General features: G+C 37.7%; 3 protein-coding genes across 11 annotated transcripts in view; 1 reads left to right on the forward strand and 2 right to left on the reverse strand.

Annotated features, from left to right (window-relative positions):
• Positions 1–1,063, reverse strand: part of mark2b (MAP/microtubule affinity-regulating kinase 2b) — a 72,217-nt gene extending 71,154 nt beyond the window's left edge. For all 4 annotated transcript variants that reach the window (XM_062994190.1, XM_062994189.1, XM_062994188.1 and 1 more), the window contains exon 1: positions 793–1,063. In XM_062994190.1, coding sequence (XP_062850260.1) covers positions 793–843 — 51 coding nt within the window. In that variant the 5' untranslated portion in view covers positions 844–1,063. The remainder of the gene's footprint in view (positions 1–792) is intronic.
• Positions 1,064–4,744: 3,681 nt separating this feature from the next.
• krcp (kelch repeat-containing protein) lies at positions 4,745–11,248 on the reverse strand. Its single transcript, XM_062993216.1, has 13 exons — positions 10,970–11,248; positions 8,946–9,104; positions 8,788–8,860; positions 8,635–8,694; positions 8,282–8,540; positions 7,788–7,919; positions 7,241–7,428; positions 6,920–7,116; positions 6,654–6,745; positions 5,863–5,917; positions 5,629–5,726; positions 5,340–5,434; positions 4,745–5,216 (listed from the first exon to the last, which is right to left on the reverse strand). The coding sequence occupies exons 1-13, from the start codon at positions 11,029–11,031 to the stop codon at positions 5,085–5,087; spliced, it is 1,602 nt and encodes a 533-aa protein (XP_062849286.1). The 5' UTR covers positions 11,032–11,248; the 3' UTR covers positions 4,745–5,084.
• A 1,822-nt stretch (positions 11,249–13,070) lies between these two features.
• On the forward strand, positions 13,071–19,590 carry adad2 (adenosine deaminase domain containing 2). 6 transcript variants are annotated; one of them, XM_062993221.1, is made up of 9 exons: positions 13,071–13,091; positions 14,958–15,386; positions 15,653–15,781; positions 15,861–16,011; positions 16,491–16,658; positions 17,480–17,694; positions 18,194–18,446; positions 18,630–18,762; positions 19,249–19,590. In XM_062993221.1, exons 2-9 carry the CDS (start codon positions 14,981–14,983, stop codon positions 19,357–19,359), a joined length of 1,566 nt encoding a protein of 521 aa, XP_062849291.1. In that variant the 5' UTR covers positions 13,071–13,091; positions 14,958–14,980; the 3' UTR covers positions 19,360–19,590. The 6 variants fall into 6 exon arrangements, with proteins under 6 accessions (XP_062849291.1, XP_062849288.1, XP_062849287.1 ...); XM_062993218.1 differs by lacking the exon at positions 13,071–13,091 and adding an exon at positions 13,093–13,136; XM_062993217.1 differs by lacking the exon at positions 13,071–13,091 and adding an exon at positions 13,138–13,203.

Below are 19,590 nucleotides of genomic sequence, written 5' to 3' on the forward strand. Positions count from 1 at the left end.
ACAACCCACTTAATGTTTTTTGTTTTAGTACCAGTCTGTACAAACTTAAACACTGTTGTGCATGAAAATCCCATGAGATTAACAGTTTAAGACATAGTTAAACCTTCACATGGTTAATATCACTCAGATCACATTTTTCCTCATACAGAAGAAAGACATTTGAAACACTACCTAAAGCTCTTAACTAGTATCTGTATAATTTTATCAGTTGTGCTGATACATGACTGGTTGGTCATATAAAAAGATAAGTGAACATGGACAGTGGTAGCCTAGTGGGTAGAGCTTTGGGCTATCAACCGGAAGATTGGCGGTTCAAATGCAGCCACTGTTGGGTCCTTGAGCAAGACCCTTAACCCTGTCTGCTCCAGGCGCCGTAAGATGGCTGACCCTGCGCTCTGACCCCAGCTTCCAAACAAGCTGGGATATGTGAAGAAAGAATTTCATTGTACTGTACACCTGTATATGTATATATGACAAATAAAGTATATCTTCTATATCTTATGTTTTTGTGTCTATGTACTAATTGTGTAGATGAATTTAAGTATTATTTAGAACCAATTTTATGTACATGTTTAGTGTAGATGCATTATTACCTATTCCATACTATGACTTTATTATGGCACTAGCACAAAGTCAACTAACAAGACAATTTAACTGTTAATTGCAGGGGAAAAAAACCACACAACTGTAACAGATCAATGTAGCATTACTCAAGTGTGTATTAATTGTAAGTATAAAAAGAAATTAACCATTTCTACTTATATTACATTATGTTAACGTGTAAACTCTTACCTGGCCAGAAGAATTTTCAATGACTCCTATTCCTTGAGTCCGGGTTGACATTTTTGGTCAGGGATTCTCAGAAATGGGACCGAGGATGAGTGTTTTTAGTGTAAAAGACACATTTAAAATTAAGTCCTGAATGTTTTGCTCCTCGTTGAAAAAAACACAGTGGAAGCAATCATATAATGTGAAAGAAGCAGCTACACCAGGAGCCACGCAGACACAGATCAACAAGTCCCAATATAGTCACAAGTACGTGTCAACTGTGGAAGTGGAAAAACAGTTCCATTAAACTACTGGCAAGATATTTGCAAATATGACCAGTTTGTAATATGCTGGTTCAGTTGTTCAGAATAAACTAAGAGCTATGCGGTTTTATTAACATCGAAGGATAAATTCCTACTAGCTTTCTGGTTTTTCTAGTAGCTTCAATCCACATGAAGCATGATGGAAAACATGACAAATCACAGCACCGATTACATTAAAAGACATTTAGATCAGAAAGCTGTGAAGTTGTATAGTCTTTCTGGCGATATAGTTACTGAAATCAGGTATTTCAGGCCGATCAAGAATCATTTAGCCACGCAGCTAGCTAACAATTTGACAATCGCTACGATAAAAAGACTACAGACTGGTCAGCTTGTCCTTAAACATAACCCACACTGATCGAGCAGATATAGAAACGATCGGATATTTAAATAGATACCTACAGCAAAGTGACCTGAACCAGCTCATACAAACCAGCACTAGCAACTGTTAGCCAGCTAGCTTCCATACGGACACATCCCCGAAAGCTCAGATTCCTACACAGACAGTCCAGATCTGAATGCAGTTACAGCCGATCCTGGGTTAAAACGCCCGACAGGTGACAATAGGTACCGATCTACAGTTCACGGTAACATCCAAATGTGCGCTTGTAAAATCTCCATAATTCGCAGCGATCCTTCGCTTCCTTGACGCACAGAGAAGTGAAGCGGCTGACCGATCAGAGCTCAGTGCTGGAGGGCTGAACACAGGCTGAATACCGGAACAGACCGAGCAAACATGGCCGGCCGCCGCGCAGCGGAGAGGAGGGAAACATCAGCTCAGCTCTGCTTCAGTCAGCTTCAACTGCCATGTAACACTAACAACAGCGCCCACAACAACAGTGCGCTTAATATAGCTTCACTACAGACCACTGCTGACACCAAGCGTCCAAACACAACAATATAACAGTATTATACCATACACTGCTCAAAAAACATCAAGGGAACACTTACTGTAGTCATCACGGTATAACACAAAGTCAGTTCAACTTCAGAGATATCAATCTGCCCAGTTAGGAAGCTTTGGTGCAAATGAAAGTGACAACAGGTGCACCGGAGAGGCAACAGCAAGACAACCACCAAAAAGGGAATGGATTTGCAGGTGGTGGCCACAGACAAACCCTCTCTCCTGATCCTTCCTGACTGATTCTTCTCTAGTTTTGCATTTTGCTAGTGTCCTTGTCACTGCTGGTACAGTGGCCAGTGCCCCTGTGACAACCAGCTTGCCCCCCCCCCCCCTTAGGAATACAGTATATGTAACCTAAATTGAATATGAAAAAGAAAAGGACTGCCTTAAATGGTGATTCTTTGTTGATCTGTTTACATCAAACTTAAGAAAATGTAGACTAAAAACTGCATAAATAAAATGTTGAATTCTATTGAATATCAACTGTTTCCTCTTAATGCCACAATGCACATTTGGGCAGAAAGTAATTGGCCCCTCGAACATAGCCTCTGGCCCCTGCCTGGCCCCCCCACCTCACATGGTCTAGAACCGACACTGTACTGGTAGCATGAGGCGGTACTTGCAGCCCTTTCAGGTTGCACAGGTAGTCCAGCTCCTCCAGGATGGCACATCCGTACATGCTGTCGCAAGCACAGCACAGTCTCAAGAGCATGGAGGAGATACCATGACGCAGGCCGTTACTAGGCAGCTATAGCCTAGTGGTTATGGAACTGTTCTAGTGACCAGAATGTTGCCGGTTCAAGGCCCTTAACCCTTAATTGCTCAGATAGTATACTGTCACAGTACTGTAAGTCACTTTGGATCAAAAGCGTCTGCTAAATGCCAAAAATGTAAATGTAAATGTACACAAGGAGAGCAGGACAGGGCTGTATAAGGGAATCAACCCTGCAGCAGGATGGGTATCTGCTCCTTTGTGTAAGGTACAGGAGGAGCACTGCCAGAGCCTTATAAAGTGACCTCCAGCGGGCTACTGGTGTGCATGTTTCTGAACAAACTGAGTTAGTTTCTAAGTTATTAGCACAGACAAGGACTGACAATTGTGGGAGCCGTGGTTGACTACCCTAATTGTTCATAGCCTTCCATTATATACTTCTGATTATTAACTTTAGGCCAATTTACACCACAGGTTGTAGGCCTATTCATATACTGTAGATTCCTAAAGCAAACAGTTGCTCCTCTTTTTTATTGTGGGCGTTTCTTAAGAATTCTAAAAGTTAAGATTAGATCCTAATAAAGATAGAAGTTTAATTCATAAAGCATTTTAACCCTAATAGAGTTTCTAAGCTGAAACAGGGGTGTGAAGGACTTTTAAGAGGCTTAGGACAAAATAATGGAAAGATGAAGAGTTAGAAGAAACAGCAGTGAGTTAATAAAACTCTACAGATTTTATCGTACATGAATAATTTTGGTGGTTGAGTTTATTAGAGATTTTTTTTAAGTTTATAAGAGATGTGCTTACATCTCCTACCCAATGTCATACCGCCAGAAACTAAAGTCATCACAACTCTAAGATTAATGACTTGGGTCTGTAACAACCTTTCATGAGCAGAGTAATCACAAACATCTAAAGCACTTTCAGAACCTCAAAGCATATCACAGTGTGTGTGTGATTAGGGTAAGAATATGTTATATGATCAAATAAGAGCTTTTGTTACTGCCCGTATGTTTTTGACAACCAATCACAGTCTTCAAAACAATGCGTCATCCCTAGCAACGGGCTCAGCTCCATCTCCTCATTGGGACTAAACTCATTGCTAAACTATTTGAAGATAAGGAGCTCTCTGAGAGAATTCTTACAATATATATGAATACAGCAACATTTTGCCAACAGGTGTATATACAACAGGTATGTACAGTGTGTATACTGTGTATATTCATTACGATTTTAACATCTTACACAATGTTTTACACACTTTGGTTACATTCATGACAGTCAAACAGTCATGGACAATTTTGTATCTCCAATTCACCTGACTGCATGCCTTTGGACTGTGGGAGGAAACCAGAGCTCCCGGAATAAAAACCACAAAGGCACAGGGAGATCATTCAAACTCCACACAGAATGGACCAGGGCCGCTCCACCTAGGAATCCAACCCGGGGCCACTCCACCTGGGGCCTTTTTGCTGTGAGGCGACAATGCTACCCACTGAGCTACCCATATTGAAAGGGTTGGGAACTGTAACACACTCAGAGGTAGGAGACTTATTTTTGCAATTGCACTATGTATTTGCTGCAGATTTTACAGCTACAGCTTCATGCTTTGAATCCCATGTTCAACCACATCACAAAAATACTCTATTAGATTCAGATCTGTTGACCAGAAAGCCACTGAAAAACAATGAACTCTGTCATATATAAGAAGCCAGTTTGAGTTTCACCCATGAAGGAGTGCATGTGGTAAACAACTGTTCAGATTGGCTGTTGCATTCAGACAATGCTTGATTGGTATAAGGAAACCTTTTAAATAAAAGGTACTTTTGTTCACTGTTAAGACCAGTTTATAGTCAGCTTTTTAATTAAATCAAAAGGTTGGCAAGGGTTAAGGTTGGGCTTTACAAGACTTTCTTTCACACCATAATTTGTAAGGCATTTTGCAACACTGCTTTGTGCACAGGACATTGTTACACTAAAACAGGAATAGGCCTTTCCTAAACTAATGCTACAAAAATCTACATAAAAAATAAGGAATTTCTTTTAATAAACATTTTAATGATTATTTACACAATTAAAACTTTTTATATGACTCAATGTTACAGTTGTGTTCTGATTTGCACTGATATTTCATTAAACCAGAACAGATAAAGGTTTCACTGTACAAAACGACATTTACTTAAACTAAACCTTTCACTTTAAAACTACCTTTAAAACACTAAACAGATACCTTTTAATTCCACTCAAGCTTCAGTGATTTCCACCTTAATTTAACAAACAAAAAAGCTTCTAGAACAAAAGCTAAACATTCAAAGGTTTTGCAACAAAATGAACACAGAACTGCTGCTAATGCTCTTAATTCCCTTTTCATCCAAACTCATTCACACAGCTCAGTTACTGGCACAGTGATCAAGTCAGAGAAGAAGCTGCCTTCGTTGTCTCCTCCTCCAAACACAAGCAAGGTTTGAGGTAAAGCCTCAGAAACGTCGTCTTTCTCATCAGTCAAATCCTGTAAAAGCAATAAAAGATGAGAAAAAGCACATCTAAACCAGTTTGGTGTTAAATGAAGGCTTATAGTTTACAGTGTAAAATAAAATGATTTATCTGTACATTTGTAGGATGTGTAAGGTACCTTTATGCATGCTGTTGCCATGGTAATGATGGAATGTCCAGCTCTTGGCTGTGAGGTTAACTGACTGCATGCCAAAGATGTCCAGCAGCTGGTGTCTATTAAAAACATGATTAAAGGGAATGAAGTACACACAAGACAGTGACTTAACTGCTATAAAAGTAGTTAAAAAAACAAACATGTTATCTACACCTTTAAAATTCTTAAGATATAAAATAGACATAGCACTGTAGCGACTAATGGCATTTGGATACTGACTAAACAATGACAGTAGATAGAGCACAATGCTTACCTGTATTAAAAATAAAGGTGTCACCCAGTGCATCATTTCCATTGTAGCCTCCATGAATAAGGAAACGTGAATCAGAAAGGACAGCACAGCCATGCCAGCTGTAATAAAGGTCAAATTCAGAAAACGAGAAATGTGTGTGTCAGCAAAGCTTAAACATTAACACTCAGGACCACTACAGGGCTGTACTAAAATTAAACAAGTATCTGTACATTATTTCATTATACTAAGAAGTACCTCCTTGGTGAGGGGGGTGACCCACTTGTCCTTACAGGTGAAAACTCCATCAGACCTAAAAAAAACACAAAAAACCCCCCAAAAAACCCAAATATGTTTAACATTCAAGTTAATAAAGAGGAAATAAAAAGTGTTCGTTATATGAAAATTTTATTAACTGAATGGTAAAGAATGGAGACCCCGATCCAATAGCAAATATTGCCTCAAAGCTCTAGATCTGACATTCAAAAACAGTTCATAAAGCTTTGGAAAAAAGAGGTTTATCAGATCACTCAGGTGGTGCAGCGATTTAACACACTAGCCCACAACTGCTTAGACATAAATCTATCAAGTTTGAATTTTAGCTCTGCTATTGGCCAACCAGGCACCTCAACAGACATGATTGGCTATGTCTGAAAGTGGACAGACCAAAGGGATTTCTCACTACTGTTGCAATTACAAACTCTGCTGGCAGGTAGATGCCAATTAATGAAGAGAAGCGTGACTCGGGTGGCATGGTGGCACGGTGGGTAGCACTGTCACCTCACAGCAAGAAGGTCCTGGGTTCAATCCCTAGGCGGGGCGGTCCGGGTCCTTTCTGTGCCGAGTTTGCATGTTCTCCCTGTGTCCGCGTAGGTTTCCTCCGGGAGCTCCGGATTACTCCCACAGTCCAAAAACTTGCAGCCAGGTTAATTGGAGACACTGAATTGCCCTATAGGTGGGTGTGTGGATTGTTGATTTTTAGGGAAAGAAATGGTTCTGTATTTGGTCTAATAGAACCAACAAAATCTATTTGTATAAATAATTCTTACATAAATCCAGCATGAACATGTCATTAAAGCAGACAGGAGTGTCCCAGCCTCCAAAAATAAAGATCTTCCCCTGCATCACACATGCAGAATGCCTGGAGAAGAAGAGAAAAACAAGTCAAAAATCCAACAGTTTATTACCAACATAATAAATTATGCTTCAAGTATCATTCTACTCTGTGGGCAATATTTAATTTCACTTTATCTCTACACAGATTTAGCCTCTATAACTTCTGCATTGCTTTACCCTTTCACCAGCACACACTTACCCAGAACGTGGAGCAGGCTTGTCACCATTGACAATGGGCTGATACCAGATAGCCATATCAGGATTAAAAATATAGAGGGAGTCACTGCAGCCATCAGGCTCTGGATGTGGTTTAGGAAACACACCCCCAAACACAAAAAGTTCTCCTCGGAACAGAGTGCAGCTGTGATAAGCCAGGGGAGGAACTTTACCTTGAGCCTGAGAAAATAAGGGCAATAAATATTATTATTATTTTTTTTTAGTTCTGTAAGAACAACAAACATCCTGGATTATCTGCAGAGATAAGCAATGATAACAATAATAATAACAGAAATATAATAACCTCCACCATGGTCCAGCGCCAGCTTTGTGTGTCCAGAATATGAACATCATTAAACCATTTCTTATGCTTGGAGCCACCAAACACAAAGATTCGCTTTGATTCAGGGTCATAGGTTGCTGTGTGGCCCATCCGAGTCTCTGGTGTTGGGCCCTCTGCCAGAGTTTCAGCAGGGACCCAGGATAGATCCTCTGAAGATAAAAATACAAGAACAGTCAGGAGGGGAGAACTCAAAACACCCAAGATAAGCAGTAAATGTTCGATTCATGTTGCCACACTGGCACACAACTACACAAAAAGACATCACACAAGAACTCTAAATTAGTACGACTGAACCTCTATATGCAAAGCTTTCCCAATTCCAATCCTAAGGGTCCAGAATTTAGCACAGATTAGTCATTATTGCACTCTAACACACCTACTAATAATCCGCTCTGCTGGATCAGGTATGTTTGAGCAGGGTAACACTAAACTGTGCTGGACCATTGTGGGCTGGAAATAGGAAAATCTGATCATGACTCAAAGCTCACCGTATCTTGTTAAAACTCACCTGTACACAGTTTCCAAATAGGATCCTTGCAGAAGTGCATCCTGTTACCTTGTCCTCCAATAAGTATGGCTGTCTGAGGGTCAATTGGACACAGGGTTTGACCCCACCGGCCTGATGGGCCATCACCTGGGGCTACAAAGGATGCATGATCAGGATAAGCATACAATCTGGTAAATCCTTTATCACATGATCTGGCAGTGGTTTTGTTAGAATCAGCATTCACCCTATAAAAGCAGAGCCACTGTCTAAGCAGATGTAGAAGTGACAAGAGACATTTTGTTTATAAAAAAAAAAAAAAAAGAGCCACAACTGCTGGTGAAACAGTCAATTCCTCCTTAGACCACTGATTCACTGCTATATTTATTAATTGTCTTCAAGAATCATCTTTAAAAACTAACTTTTTATATGTTAAAATTAAGTAATGGAGCGATGGAATAGTCCCAGAACTCTGAGACCAACAGCTGGTCATTGTTAAACAGATACCCAACACTCACCAGTCTGTGTGGGGGTTTTGGTCTGCTTTCCCTTTGCTCTCTGATTTGGTGGGGTCCGGATGCTGCTCTGCTCTTCTTTTTGCTGGAACAGGCGTGTTTGTCCTGTGCGGCTGCTCTTGCCTCGCCGCTGTGGCGTTACCTTTTCTGAAGAATTTGGGCAAATATTTTCTTGTTCTCTAGAGTCCTTTTCCTCATCCTGAGTCTGTGCACGCTTCCTTTTGCCAGGTCCTTTTTGTGGTACCACCGCTGTGGTGTTGCACTTATTAAATAAAAAGAGACAAATACTTTGTAACTATGGACAGATTCGTACTTGATTACAGTCAAATAAATAGTGCATAAAGTAAAAACCTCACCTCTGGGGTATATTCATTTTGTGCAACGGTAAGTGCTGGGTTAAGCATCCTTCTCTTAACCTAGGAGAAACCAGGATACAGGTAACATTTTAAAACATATAGTTTAAAGATTTTATATACCAATCCAGACAGAAAATTCCAGACAGCACATACCCCCTCAAGGTGGACAGTTAACACTGCCCCGTCAGACCATTCACCATCTTCCCCTAGCTCCCATGAGACACACCTAAGAAGGAAATAACATAACACGTTAAAATACAACGAAACCACACATCACTGATGATAATGCATGTTTAAATAGGTCATCTTACTTGTTAAAGGGAGTTAATTTGCCCAGAGTAATTAGGGTGTCTCTTTTATCACTGAGTTCAACTGAAACACTAGTGCACTCTTCCCATCTTCCTCTGGTGAAGAGCACAATCTGCTGGATGCCTGGCTTTAACTCAGATTTGTTCCAAGGTTCACAAAGACTGTATGAAAGAATAAAAAAATAAACATTAGTCCAACATAACAAAAAAACAAGTAGAAGAATAAGTCAAAACATTAGCACCATCCACCTAATTTGCTGTCAAAACAGCTCTGACTTATTGAGACATGGACTCCACAAAACATCTGAATGAGTCCTGTGGTATCTGGTATCTTTTATTATTATATTATTATCTGCTATCTGAGTCACAGTTGCCCTTCTGTAGGTCGCTACTTGACACCAAAGCTTTTGTGTCAATGAGTCTTGGCTGGCCATCAACCGGATGGTGGTATGTGGCTTGTCTCTCTGTGAATCACCGTTGGGTGGTACTCATTATGTGAGCACCACTTATTGTTTCAAAGACAATTCACCCCAGTCATCTGGACCTATTATAAAAGTCTCAATATCAGAGCTCTATGTATTGGCTGATACAGGTGCTAATCTGATCATTACATCCCTACAGTTACTAAGCTGAGTGACAGATGCGGCAAACAACATGGCCATTACAGCTTTGTGTTCTGGTTTAAGTCATGTACAAAATATTAAACACACACAAAGTCCTGAATCATTAAAAAATTATTAAAATCAAAAAGGTAAAATGATACACGCCATGAGCCACGATTTTCAGTTTTGCTGATCAGAAAGCAACCACAAACACTAAATTTATGTTTAAAACATTCAAGATTTTTCAATGAAAAATTAACATTTTAATCTGAAAACACCCAAAATACTTAAAAATTGCATTGTCCGTTTAATACATAGCATCATATAGACAAGATTATCATTTTGAAAAGCCTTAAGTAAAATATAAAGCCCTTTATGGTGTCATCACTTTAAAAACTATAAGAAATAAACTATAGATGTCCTCATATCACTTTTGTTGTTTTCATTACAAAACATATCAAAGCTTAACACAAGCTAATACCAAATACATTTTGATTGTATCCAAGCTGACCTCTTACAAGCAAGGAATGCAAGATGTAACAGCTGTGAGGGTGCTTTGACGATTAGGGTCAAATTAGGGTCATGCATGACCGCTATCACACAAGTTAACCAGGGATGTCCTGATCCAATTTTTATTCCAATATTTAAGTATCAGCATATAACAGTACAAATCTTATACAAACATCCTGACAACAATCAAACATGTTCTCTGTATAAAGGTCGAGTCAGTTAACAACACTCATTTTGCAACAATAAACAAATATACCAATAAACATAATACTATGTGTTCAATTATGACATCACTACAATTAGCATAAAGTGTCTGTGGATTAAGTTGATACTAATACCTGTATTAGCTATAATAAAATTGACATCAATGCAAAAAACAAAATCATAATAAAAAGCTTTTTAAAAACATCTTACATCTGCTGCTCATAAGATATAAAATATATAAATTCTCAGTATGCATTACCTTCTTTTATTATTATTAAAATTGCATTTTTTTCTGTGAGTGTTCTGACAAATAATAAAATCACACAGGATTAAAATTAGACAACTATAACCCCCATTCTTATTTTCTTTAATATATTTTAATTGTAAATTAAGTTTTGTAACTGTTTAGCAATCACAATTCCATTTTAGCTAAATATATATATATATATATCAACAAATCCAAATGGTGCTGCTCATTATGTTAACAGTAAACTGTACCGACATACAATATTTTTGTAACTGCTTATTTCCATTTACTTTGTGCATCTGTAACAGCTTTTTACAAACTATTTAGGAATCTTTTCGATAGAGTAGGCATAACGCATTAAATCTACAGTATATCTGAATATGTTTAAACAAGTCACGCACTATATAACAGAAGAAAAATGTGCTAATGGAGGTATTTGGTATCACAACAATAAACCGACTTACTTTACAATCTGTTGGGGAGGCGCATCCGGTCCAAATACTGCATAAACACTGAACTCCTCCATGTCTGGTGATCCGGTAAATGTGTACAATTAATGCTTTATAAAATCACTAACTAATTTAATGTGACAGAGAGTGAACAGAACAACACCAGCAGCAACGACTCATCTCCCGCCAACCCTGAACTACACATCTGAATTTGGCGCCACTACCTTCAGGCACAGACGGAAGTTTTGCTAACACCACCCACCCAGAGCGGTAGAGAGAACAGAGTGGCGACACTCCCATAGGGAACCGTTGGAAAGGGGGCGGGACATATTTTCTGTGCAGCTTCCGGGTTGTGGAGCTCTGTATAGTTCCAAACAACCCATAGAGCCTCATTCATTTCCACTACTTATCAAGCATTTTTAGCTGTTTGTTGCTTTGTTTTAAAAAAAATAATGAATTTAATGTCATTAATATACTTAATACTGTTATTGTTTAGCATTTGCTCAGCACTAAATGTTACATGTTTATCTTAATTAATAGATATAACTGAATTTAGCTTAGTCAGCTAAGCTAAATTATTGACACGAGTCTTTTCACCTAAAATTGATTAATTAAAAGTTGATTAATCAAGAGTCTTGTTACAGAAATGATAATAAAACATCAGAGCCATAATAAATCATTATACTTTTACTTTCATACTTAAGTACATTTGAAGGTAAATTTAGTTTAGTACTTTAGTGGAGGTATTTTTACTTTTACTACTACTTTTACTGGAGTAATATTTTACCTTGGATATCTCTACTTCAACTCAGCTACATGGTTTGTGTACCTTGTCCACCACATACATTAGACAAAATGAACTAGTGCATATTAATTATGAATTAATTCATGTATTACATGTAGAAATAAATTATTACTTACTCATGAAATAGATGAATGAATGCTATGTCATGTACATGCACTATAATGTTAAAGGTGCGGTAGTGTGTTTATGAACCTGTTCATTTAGTGCAGGTAAACCTTATGAATCCAGCCACATGGCTTAGTGTTTAACCAAAATGATTATTATTATGAATCCTCAGGAAAGTGAAGGGAGATTAGTTTATGTAAAAAACAAAACATAAAAAACTGTTTAAACTACTTAATGATATCGCATTATGTAATGTATGCTAATATAATGTACTGTGTGTTAACAAGAACGACCTATTAAGTCATTATAAACATCAATCTTCCACTTCATATACCAAATTGACATTAAAGCAGATGCAGTAAATGTAAAGGCAGGTGAAAATACCCAGAAATTGTACAAATGTTTATTATTTACTGTTTAATATTTCATTTACTGCTGCCTGTCCCATATGAGAACATGACAGCGCCGGGTTTGTTTGGAACTATCGGAGGGTTACATGAACCACGTGACCGCGTGGCGGCGAGATCAAGGAGTGTCGCAACTCTCTCTATCTACGGCTCTGCACCCACCCAATAGTTGATTGACAGGCATTTTTAACCAATGACAAACTTCAGACGAGATTGTTCGGACAAACAGCGATCCGATTCCAGACAGTTTGAACACTGATTCAACACTGGTTTTGATTCGTCAATTTCACACAGCAAGTCTGCATTCTCATGGCCAACACAAGTGAAAGAAACCGACTGTACTTTCAGTGCTTTGTTCATTATCTATATAACACATGTATCATCACTTTAGGCATGCCAGTTTAGTTCTTTGTCAGCTTAGACAACAGTAGACAAAAGTTGGTCTTATTGGTCGAACACGTGCTAAAATGTATAGAAAGAATTGCAGGCCGCAAGAACATCTATTAAACTTTTTTCTTTTTATTTAAGACGTTTTTTGTGTGAACTATTGTTACAATGACAAGTGAAATCCCCTGCTGTTAACAAAACAACCGTAAAACAGTTTTAAAGTGACCAGTTCGGTATTATTGTTGAAACTGTTTTTTTATTATTATTATTGATAACTGTATTGCATTACTGTGGTATATTTGTTTATAGTTTAATTGTTCATGTTAAATGATTTACTGTGTGGACTCGATTCCTTAGATTTGAAGCAGATTCTAAACTTCTTATTACAGGAGTTGAAGAATCGACTCTTTCGAATCGACTCCAGGGCCACAAGGTGCCTTTTCTTAATTAGATTTTTTTTTTTTATAATTGGCGTCAGGTGAGACTGTCCATTTTTAAGTTGAAAAAAAAAATAGAATAAGGTAAACAGTTAATAACGAAAAACAGTAAGTAAATAGCGTAATGTGTTTAATTAAATGTACTGTTTTGTGTGGCAGTCATTGCGTTGGCTGTTATTTTTTGTATTTGCGTCCAGTTTAAAATTTAGTAACGGTATTTACTATCGTTTTTATTCTTTTCATATGGTATTAAAAGAAACATTGAAACCACAGGTTTTACAGAAACTACCTCTTCTGCCTCATACAACCGCATACAGTGGAAATACTGAAATTCTAATGGTTTGTTGTGGGGCTAGTTTTAAAGAATTGGTCCTTCGACTGGAAATATTCGACATTTGTTTGACATTCAGCATTCCAGCCCGCCATGCTCGTAGAAATAACACAAAATACTTACTCAGTTTACAATTTTATAGGAAAATTAAAACGGTCAACATACTACAAATACAATTTTATGTCAAACTCAATAACTTATTTAAAGAAAAACTTAAGCTAGCTGGTGAAGCTACCACTGCTAACGATTTAGGGACTCGTAAAACTAACGGAATAAACACATTCGTAACGTCAACAGTGCATTTATGCAGATAAATACATGTTCTTTCAAATCTCATTCATTCCTTCTATGTGCTGATGCCAAACTAACTTTAGATATGTTTCTTACACACTTTTTGGGTTATAATTAAAAATATGAGTTTATTTACACTACAAAATGCAACACTACAAGACTACTATTTTTATTCTAATAAAATAATAGCAAATTAATAGCAAAATTATAATGTGTAAAGATGTGTTAAACCAATAAAAACACTTTTATTTAAAACAAGGTCTAAATCAAATTTTTAATCAAAGATCACTATAAATATTACATATGTATATTCAAATATGTACACATTTGTATTATTTATTCTTGTAAGTTTTTGTTTAAATACTTTAGACTTTGTTTTAAACCGCCTCCCAAGCTAATGATTACCATGTTCAAGGACAAGCATAGGCTGAATTGGTATAAAGAACACTGCTATTGGACTTGCGATGAAAACAAGGCACTTGAAGTAATGACTCATATTTTGCCACCTGGACTTTTAACCAACAAATCTGGGTTTGGTAGATGTACTGGCTCCCAAGTGGTGGAATGAGCGTCCTCTGTCTGTCGGAACATCTGAGTCTTTTGCTGTCTTTAAAAAAACGATTAAAAACCCACCTTTTTACTAAGCACTTAAGCTGACTTGTACTTACTTACTAACACTCTTTTCTTTCAAAAAACAACAAAAAAAAACTTTGGTTCTTACAGGTTTTAGCAGATTTGGTCTGTTGTTTACTTAAACTAGAGTAAGGTTATGTTTACTATTCAGCCACTTCTGTAAGTCGCTCTGGGTAAGAGTGTCTGCTAAATGCCAAAAATGTAAATTTAAAATGTAAATGTAAGGAAAATGCTACTGTTGGCTATATAAGTGCCATTTTAATGCTCAGTAAAGCAGAAGAGGCATGTGCAACAGCACAATAGACACAAGCTCTTGATGGAAGCAAATCTCCACATTCATGTTTCAAGAATAGAGGCTGTTATAGCAGCAAAAAGGACCACATCCATGTTTTGTAATTATATGTTTGAGATTTAGGTATCCACAAACTTTAAGCCATATAGAGTGTATATAGTATACCATGTATTAATGGGTTTATCCAAGCTGTAATACAGTTTAGGGCAGTTATACTGATTTCAGTGGTGGATAAACATTTGTACCACAGTTCATGTTTTGTGGTAGCTGATTTTAGAAATCCTGAATCTAGACTTTTGTCTTCAAATTCTCTAGTATAACCCTGCAGGATTACCATAATGGAATCAAATAATCGAGGAGAAGGGAAACGTCTTCCACGACTGGCCGCTTCTCTTACGATCCGCTTTGCTCCAGAACGAGATCCTTCCTTTGCTGTTAACAGGGCAGGCCTGGGGGTTCCTCTTGCTGGATATGATGGGCAGTCTTCCTACTTGGCTGAAGACTTTAGATCCAAAACCCCTGACCACCTGGTTCCAGGTGCTTCAGAGGAGCCCAGCCCACCTGGGTTGCAGACTCCAAAAAGCCTTATGCTGGAGCCTTCACCTTCAGTAGAGGAGGATAGTGATGGCACAGAAGAATGTCTTTCGCTCAAGAGCCTGGGCAGCATTTCTGAAGGGGAAGGCACTCTACTGGGGCAAAGTTGCACAACTGAGGGCTCTCCGAAGAGAGGAAAGAGGACTGGAGGTAGGCTGAATGTGTTGTCTGATTTTTATGTCCAAGTATTGTCCAGTATTTTTCAAATGATTCTCTATCCACAGTTACTACACATTCTTTTTGACGTTTTCACATATTTAACCAACAGGTTAATGTAATTTTATTGTTTATGTGCAATAAAATACAGCAAGTATTCTAAATATTTTCATTTTTGTCTTATATGTGACAGTGTAACCAGACAAGTAAGCATTTTCTTATAACATCGCCAATTAAACGGATTTTCTTTCTGATTTCAGTGAGTTTTACAGATTGGCACAAGAATCGTGTGGCGGCCCTGTGTAGCGAACGTTTCAACAAACTGCTGAAAGAATGCCCAGAGTACTACAGTACTAAAAGCTGCCTTGCTGCGTTCATACTGGAAAGAGGTGTGTGCATAAAAACATTTGTGCATAGGACAGAGAATACTTTGTATTGAGCATACTTTAAATAACCTGTGTGTACCAGAGGTGATTGACACTGGAGGGCAGTGCTGTGAGCAGTATGAAGTGGTGGCGCTGGGCACAGGGCAGAGTTGCTACAGCGGTTGGCACTGTTTTACAGGCTCACTTGTTCATGACTGCCATGGCATCGTGATTGCACGCAGAGCTCTTAAAAGGTAGGGGAAGTAATCATTTTAATTTCTTAGGGTGTCTGGGACTAGAATTGCTGCACAATTTAATAGTTTACTGCATTTTAATTAACTTTTAATTAATGGAAAGCTTTTTCTTTCACATCAATTTTATCCATTAATATGTTATTAAATTAAGACTTTTTCTTTGGTCATTTTAGATGAGTGTAGCTTATAAATTCTTTAGCAGTGCATTATTTTAATTGGTCAAGATTCTCTAACAGAGTTACAAGGCAGCTTTACAAAGTAAATCACAAATGTACAACAATGTAACTCTATTTATTTTTCTATTGCTTTTATGATACCACATCTTCCCAACGATGTGACAGATGTTTTCCATTTTTTAATACTGAAAATATTTTGTCTCTTTTCTTTATGTTTATGATTTCCCCCCACATATCTGCTACACATCTCTAACAAGAACACTAATGTTGTTTAAAATGTATATTCATATTTGTGCTCATCAGGTACCTGTATAAGCAGCTAATGCTGTTTTACAGTTCCCAGCCAGAGCTTAGAGAACGCTCAATATTTCAAAGCTGTCCCACAGAGCAGCTGCTTCAGATTAAACCAAAGATCTACCTGCACCTGTACACCAATCAGACCCCCAAAGGAGCAGCACAGTTTATACTAATGTAAGTAAGTTACAAATTGTTTCTGTCCAGTTGTGTGCTTTACAGAGATCATAGCAATAATGTCAGCATTTATTCAAATCTATAAATTAGCTAGCCAAACCTTGCACAGTAAACTATCTGTGTAGTCCCACTGTGATTTAAACCCCAGATCTCATAGGTAGTATTGTTAGAATGAATCCAGGAGATTGCAGAATTTCTCATACAGATTTGAGAAATTAAATGGAAAATATAATAATACAGTTAATGCATGCAAATCAATATTAGGTTTGTTGAATGAGTATTTGAGCAATATGAATGAACATTTCTATTCTGACAGGAGTGGTTTCTTTCTCATAGTGCCTCATAGTCATCATAATTAACCAAGTTGAACAATTGTTTTGATTAATTTTCACTTTGTGCTTGATTGAGGTTGTGGTGGGCCTTGTGCTACTGAAAAATACTTGTTACAGCGCAGGACAGGTCACCAACCCATTTCAGGGCATCACACACTCATATTGACTCACTCAATTACACCTAAGTGCATTTAGAGCAAACAATTAACCTTTTACATGATTTTGGATGGTGGGAAAAAGCAGGGGTACTCTTGGAAAACTCAAAATAAAAAAATGTTTGCACAGACCATGACCACAAGTGAGGTTCATACCCATGTCCTCAGGACCCATAGCACCAGTGGAAGGAATATGTTTTGAACAATAGTGTTCCATTCATCCAGTGCAGTTATAACCTACCTTATAAAGACCTTTGTCTCCTATTTAAGTTGTAAGATTTTGCATTTTATTGTTATTAATGTTGATCACTAATGAATTGAATTAATTTGAAAGGAAGTCTCAGAGCAGTGGCTACCCATCGCTAAAGCTGCAGTGCCATTCTAAAGGCTCTCTGATCCCAGCTGCCTTCCTGCCTCCTAGTGTCTGGGGCGCCCGTGTCTGCTGCATGTCCGACAGTGCAAAACTCTCCCGCTGGACTGTCACTGGAGTACAGGGGGCACTGCTAAGTCACTTCATCAAGCCATTGTACATCACTAGTACCATACTTGGTAAGATGTGAAAACTAAATGAACAATTAAATAAATTGTTACATAGTAAATTGCTCTAGTATAAATGAAACACAGATTTTTATAAACCCTGGCTATTTTTCATTTACCCAAGTGATCACTTGTTGACGTTGATATCTGCGGTTGGGGAGGAGCACAAGGTGTAACCGCATTTGTGACAGTGCTTATTTCGATCACACTCTTTATTGCTGCCCAGAAATTACACTACCTGCTCATTATCTCAGTTGTGCTGTAAAATAAATGAACTTAACATACTGTATGCATTTAAAATGCATTTAAACCAAAACAGTGATTATAAGGCAATAAAAAGCAGGTTTATTGCCATTTTAAAAAGATAATTGAAGGGACAAAAACATTTATCTTGTTCTGCAGTTTCTTAAGTTACTTGTCTGCCAGACACAGAACTAGCTAGTAATTTGTCCACCATCATATTTCAACAACAGGTTTTTATGATCACTGAATGGTTTTGCTTTTTTACCAGTTTTCTTTTCATGTCTAGGTGACTCAAGCCACTATGCAGAAATAGTCTCAGATACCATCAATAAGCGCCTGGGGACTGATTTAAAAGACATCCTGATTCCTCCATACCAACAAACAAACATCTTCTTCCAGAATGGAGGGAATGTGGGACCAGCTATGATCTCAGAGCACTGCAAAGACCTTAGTGTAAACTGGTCTCTGGGAGACTCCAGCATTGAAGTTCTGGATAGCACAACTGGCCATGCCATCAGTGGGTAAGTTTAGCTGTTGTTTCGGAAAGTTTTCAGACATCTTGACTTTTTGCAGTTTTTATCGTGTTGGGTTAATTCTAAATGGATTGAATTGACATTTTTACCAATCACATTTAATCACCCATAATACAAAGTAAAATTAGAACATTTATGAAAAATAATTTATTTTATCATTTCTTTTTTTAGGTCTCCTTTTGTAAGCGGGCCTGGGTTTTCCAGTAGACTGTGTAAAAGATCTCTGTACTTCAGTTTCAGAACAGTGGCCATGCTTTTTGGTCAACAAGAGCTTTTGTCTTTTACAACCTACCGCAAAGCTAAGGTATTTATTTACTGGGTTAAACTTTATTAACAGTTCTTAGGGCTCCCCCTATGGGTTTTGCTTTATCTGCTTACAACACAGGGACAGTGTGGCTCATTGGTTAAGGTACTGGACTAGTATATGAAGTTACTAGTATTAGTTTAAGCTCCACCACTGCCACTGGTGGGCCCTTCAGCAAGGCCCTTAACCCTCAACTTTAAGCTGCTTTGGATAAAAGTGTCTGCCAAGTGCCATGAATAAAAATGTAAATCAAGTGAGATGTGTTGGGAACTGACAGGAGGCAAAAATCTAGATTTACTTAGGAAACCTTGAGAGCCAGACTGAAAACGAATGGTCTTAAGTGTCATTAGTATTTGCCTATTGCAGGCTTTGTGTAACTTGTGACTAAGCTAAACTGTTTTCAGAAAGTGATTAATGAAGATGTCACAGTAATTTATAAGTGTTTGGATATGTTATTTACTTTATTTATTTATTTATTTTTTTAAGATGGCTGCCCACCTGTATCAAAAGGCCAAGACTATGGTGAACCAACAGTTTTTGGCCAACCACGCTGGACCATGGAATTCAAAACATCTGGTGGACAATTTCAGTTTCTGAATACATGCCATAGTTCTGGTTCTAATTGTTATCACTGTTTGTTGTTAAAAGAGTTAATTTAATGAAACCATAATATGTTCAGTTAGAGAGTACATTTGTTAGGAAGGATATATTTACATTTTACAATGTAAAGTTCTAAAATTGTTTTTGTTTTTCTTTTTTGACTTCATTATTTGGCTTAGTGTTGCTCCTTCAGGAAAATGGTTTAATAAAGCTATTCTGTTAATGTTA

The sequence above is a fragment of the Trichomycterus rosablanca genome, chromosome 4 (assembly GCF_030014385.1).
Source record: "Trichomycterus rosablanca isolate fTriRos1 chromosome 4, fTriRos1.hap1, whole genome shotgun sequence".
Classification (NCBI taxonomy): domain Eukaryota; kingdom Metazoa; phylum Chordata; class Actinopteri; order Siluriformes; family Trichomycteridae; genus Trichomycterus; species Trichomycterus rosablanca.

What these genes read in the sequence shown, in the direction of transcription:
- krcp (XM_062993216.1), bottom strand. Translation starts at nt 11,031, where the DNA reads ATGGAGGAGTTCAGTGTTTATGCAGTATTTGGACCGGATGCGCCTCCC. An exon ending in AAGCCTGCTCCACGTTCTGG is followed by an intron (nt 6,746 to 6,919) that starts GTAAGTGTGTGC and finishes CTTCTTCTCCAG; the next exon opens with GCATTCTGCATGTGTGATGC. An exon ending in CATGTTCATGCTGGATTTAT is followed by an intron (nt 5,918 to 6,653) that starts GTAAGAATTATT and finishes TGTTTTTTTTAG; the next exon opens with GTCTGATGGAGTTTTCACCT.
- adad2 (XM_062993221.1), top strand. Translation starts at nt 14,981, where the DNA reads ATGGAATCAAATAATCGAGGAGAAGGGAAACGTCTTCCACGACTGGCC. An exon ending in TGCGTTCATACTGGAAAGAG is followed by an intron (nt 15,782 to 15,860) that starts GTGTGTGCATAA and finishes TGTGTGTACCAG; the next exon opens with AGGTGATTGACACTGGAGGG. An exon ending in CAACCTACCGCAAAGCTAAG is followed by an intron (nt 18,763 to 19,248) that starts GTATTTATTTAC and finishes TATTTTTTTAAG; the next exon opens with ATGGCTGCCCACCTGTATCA.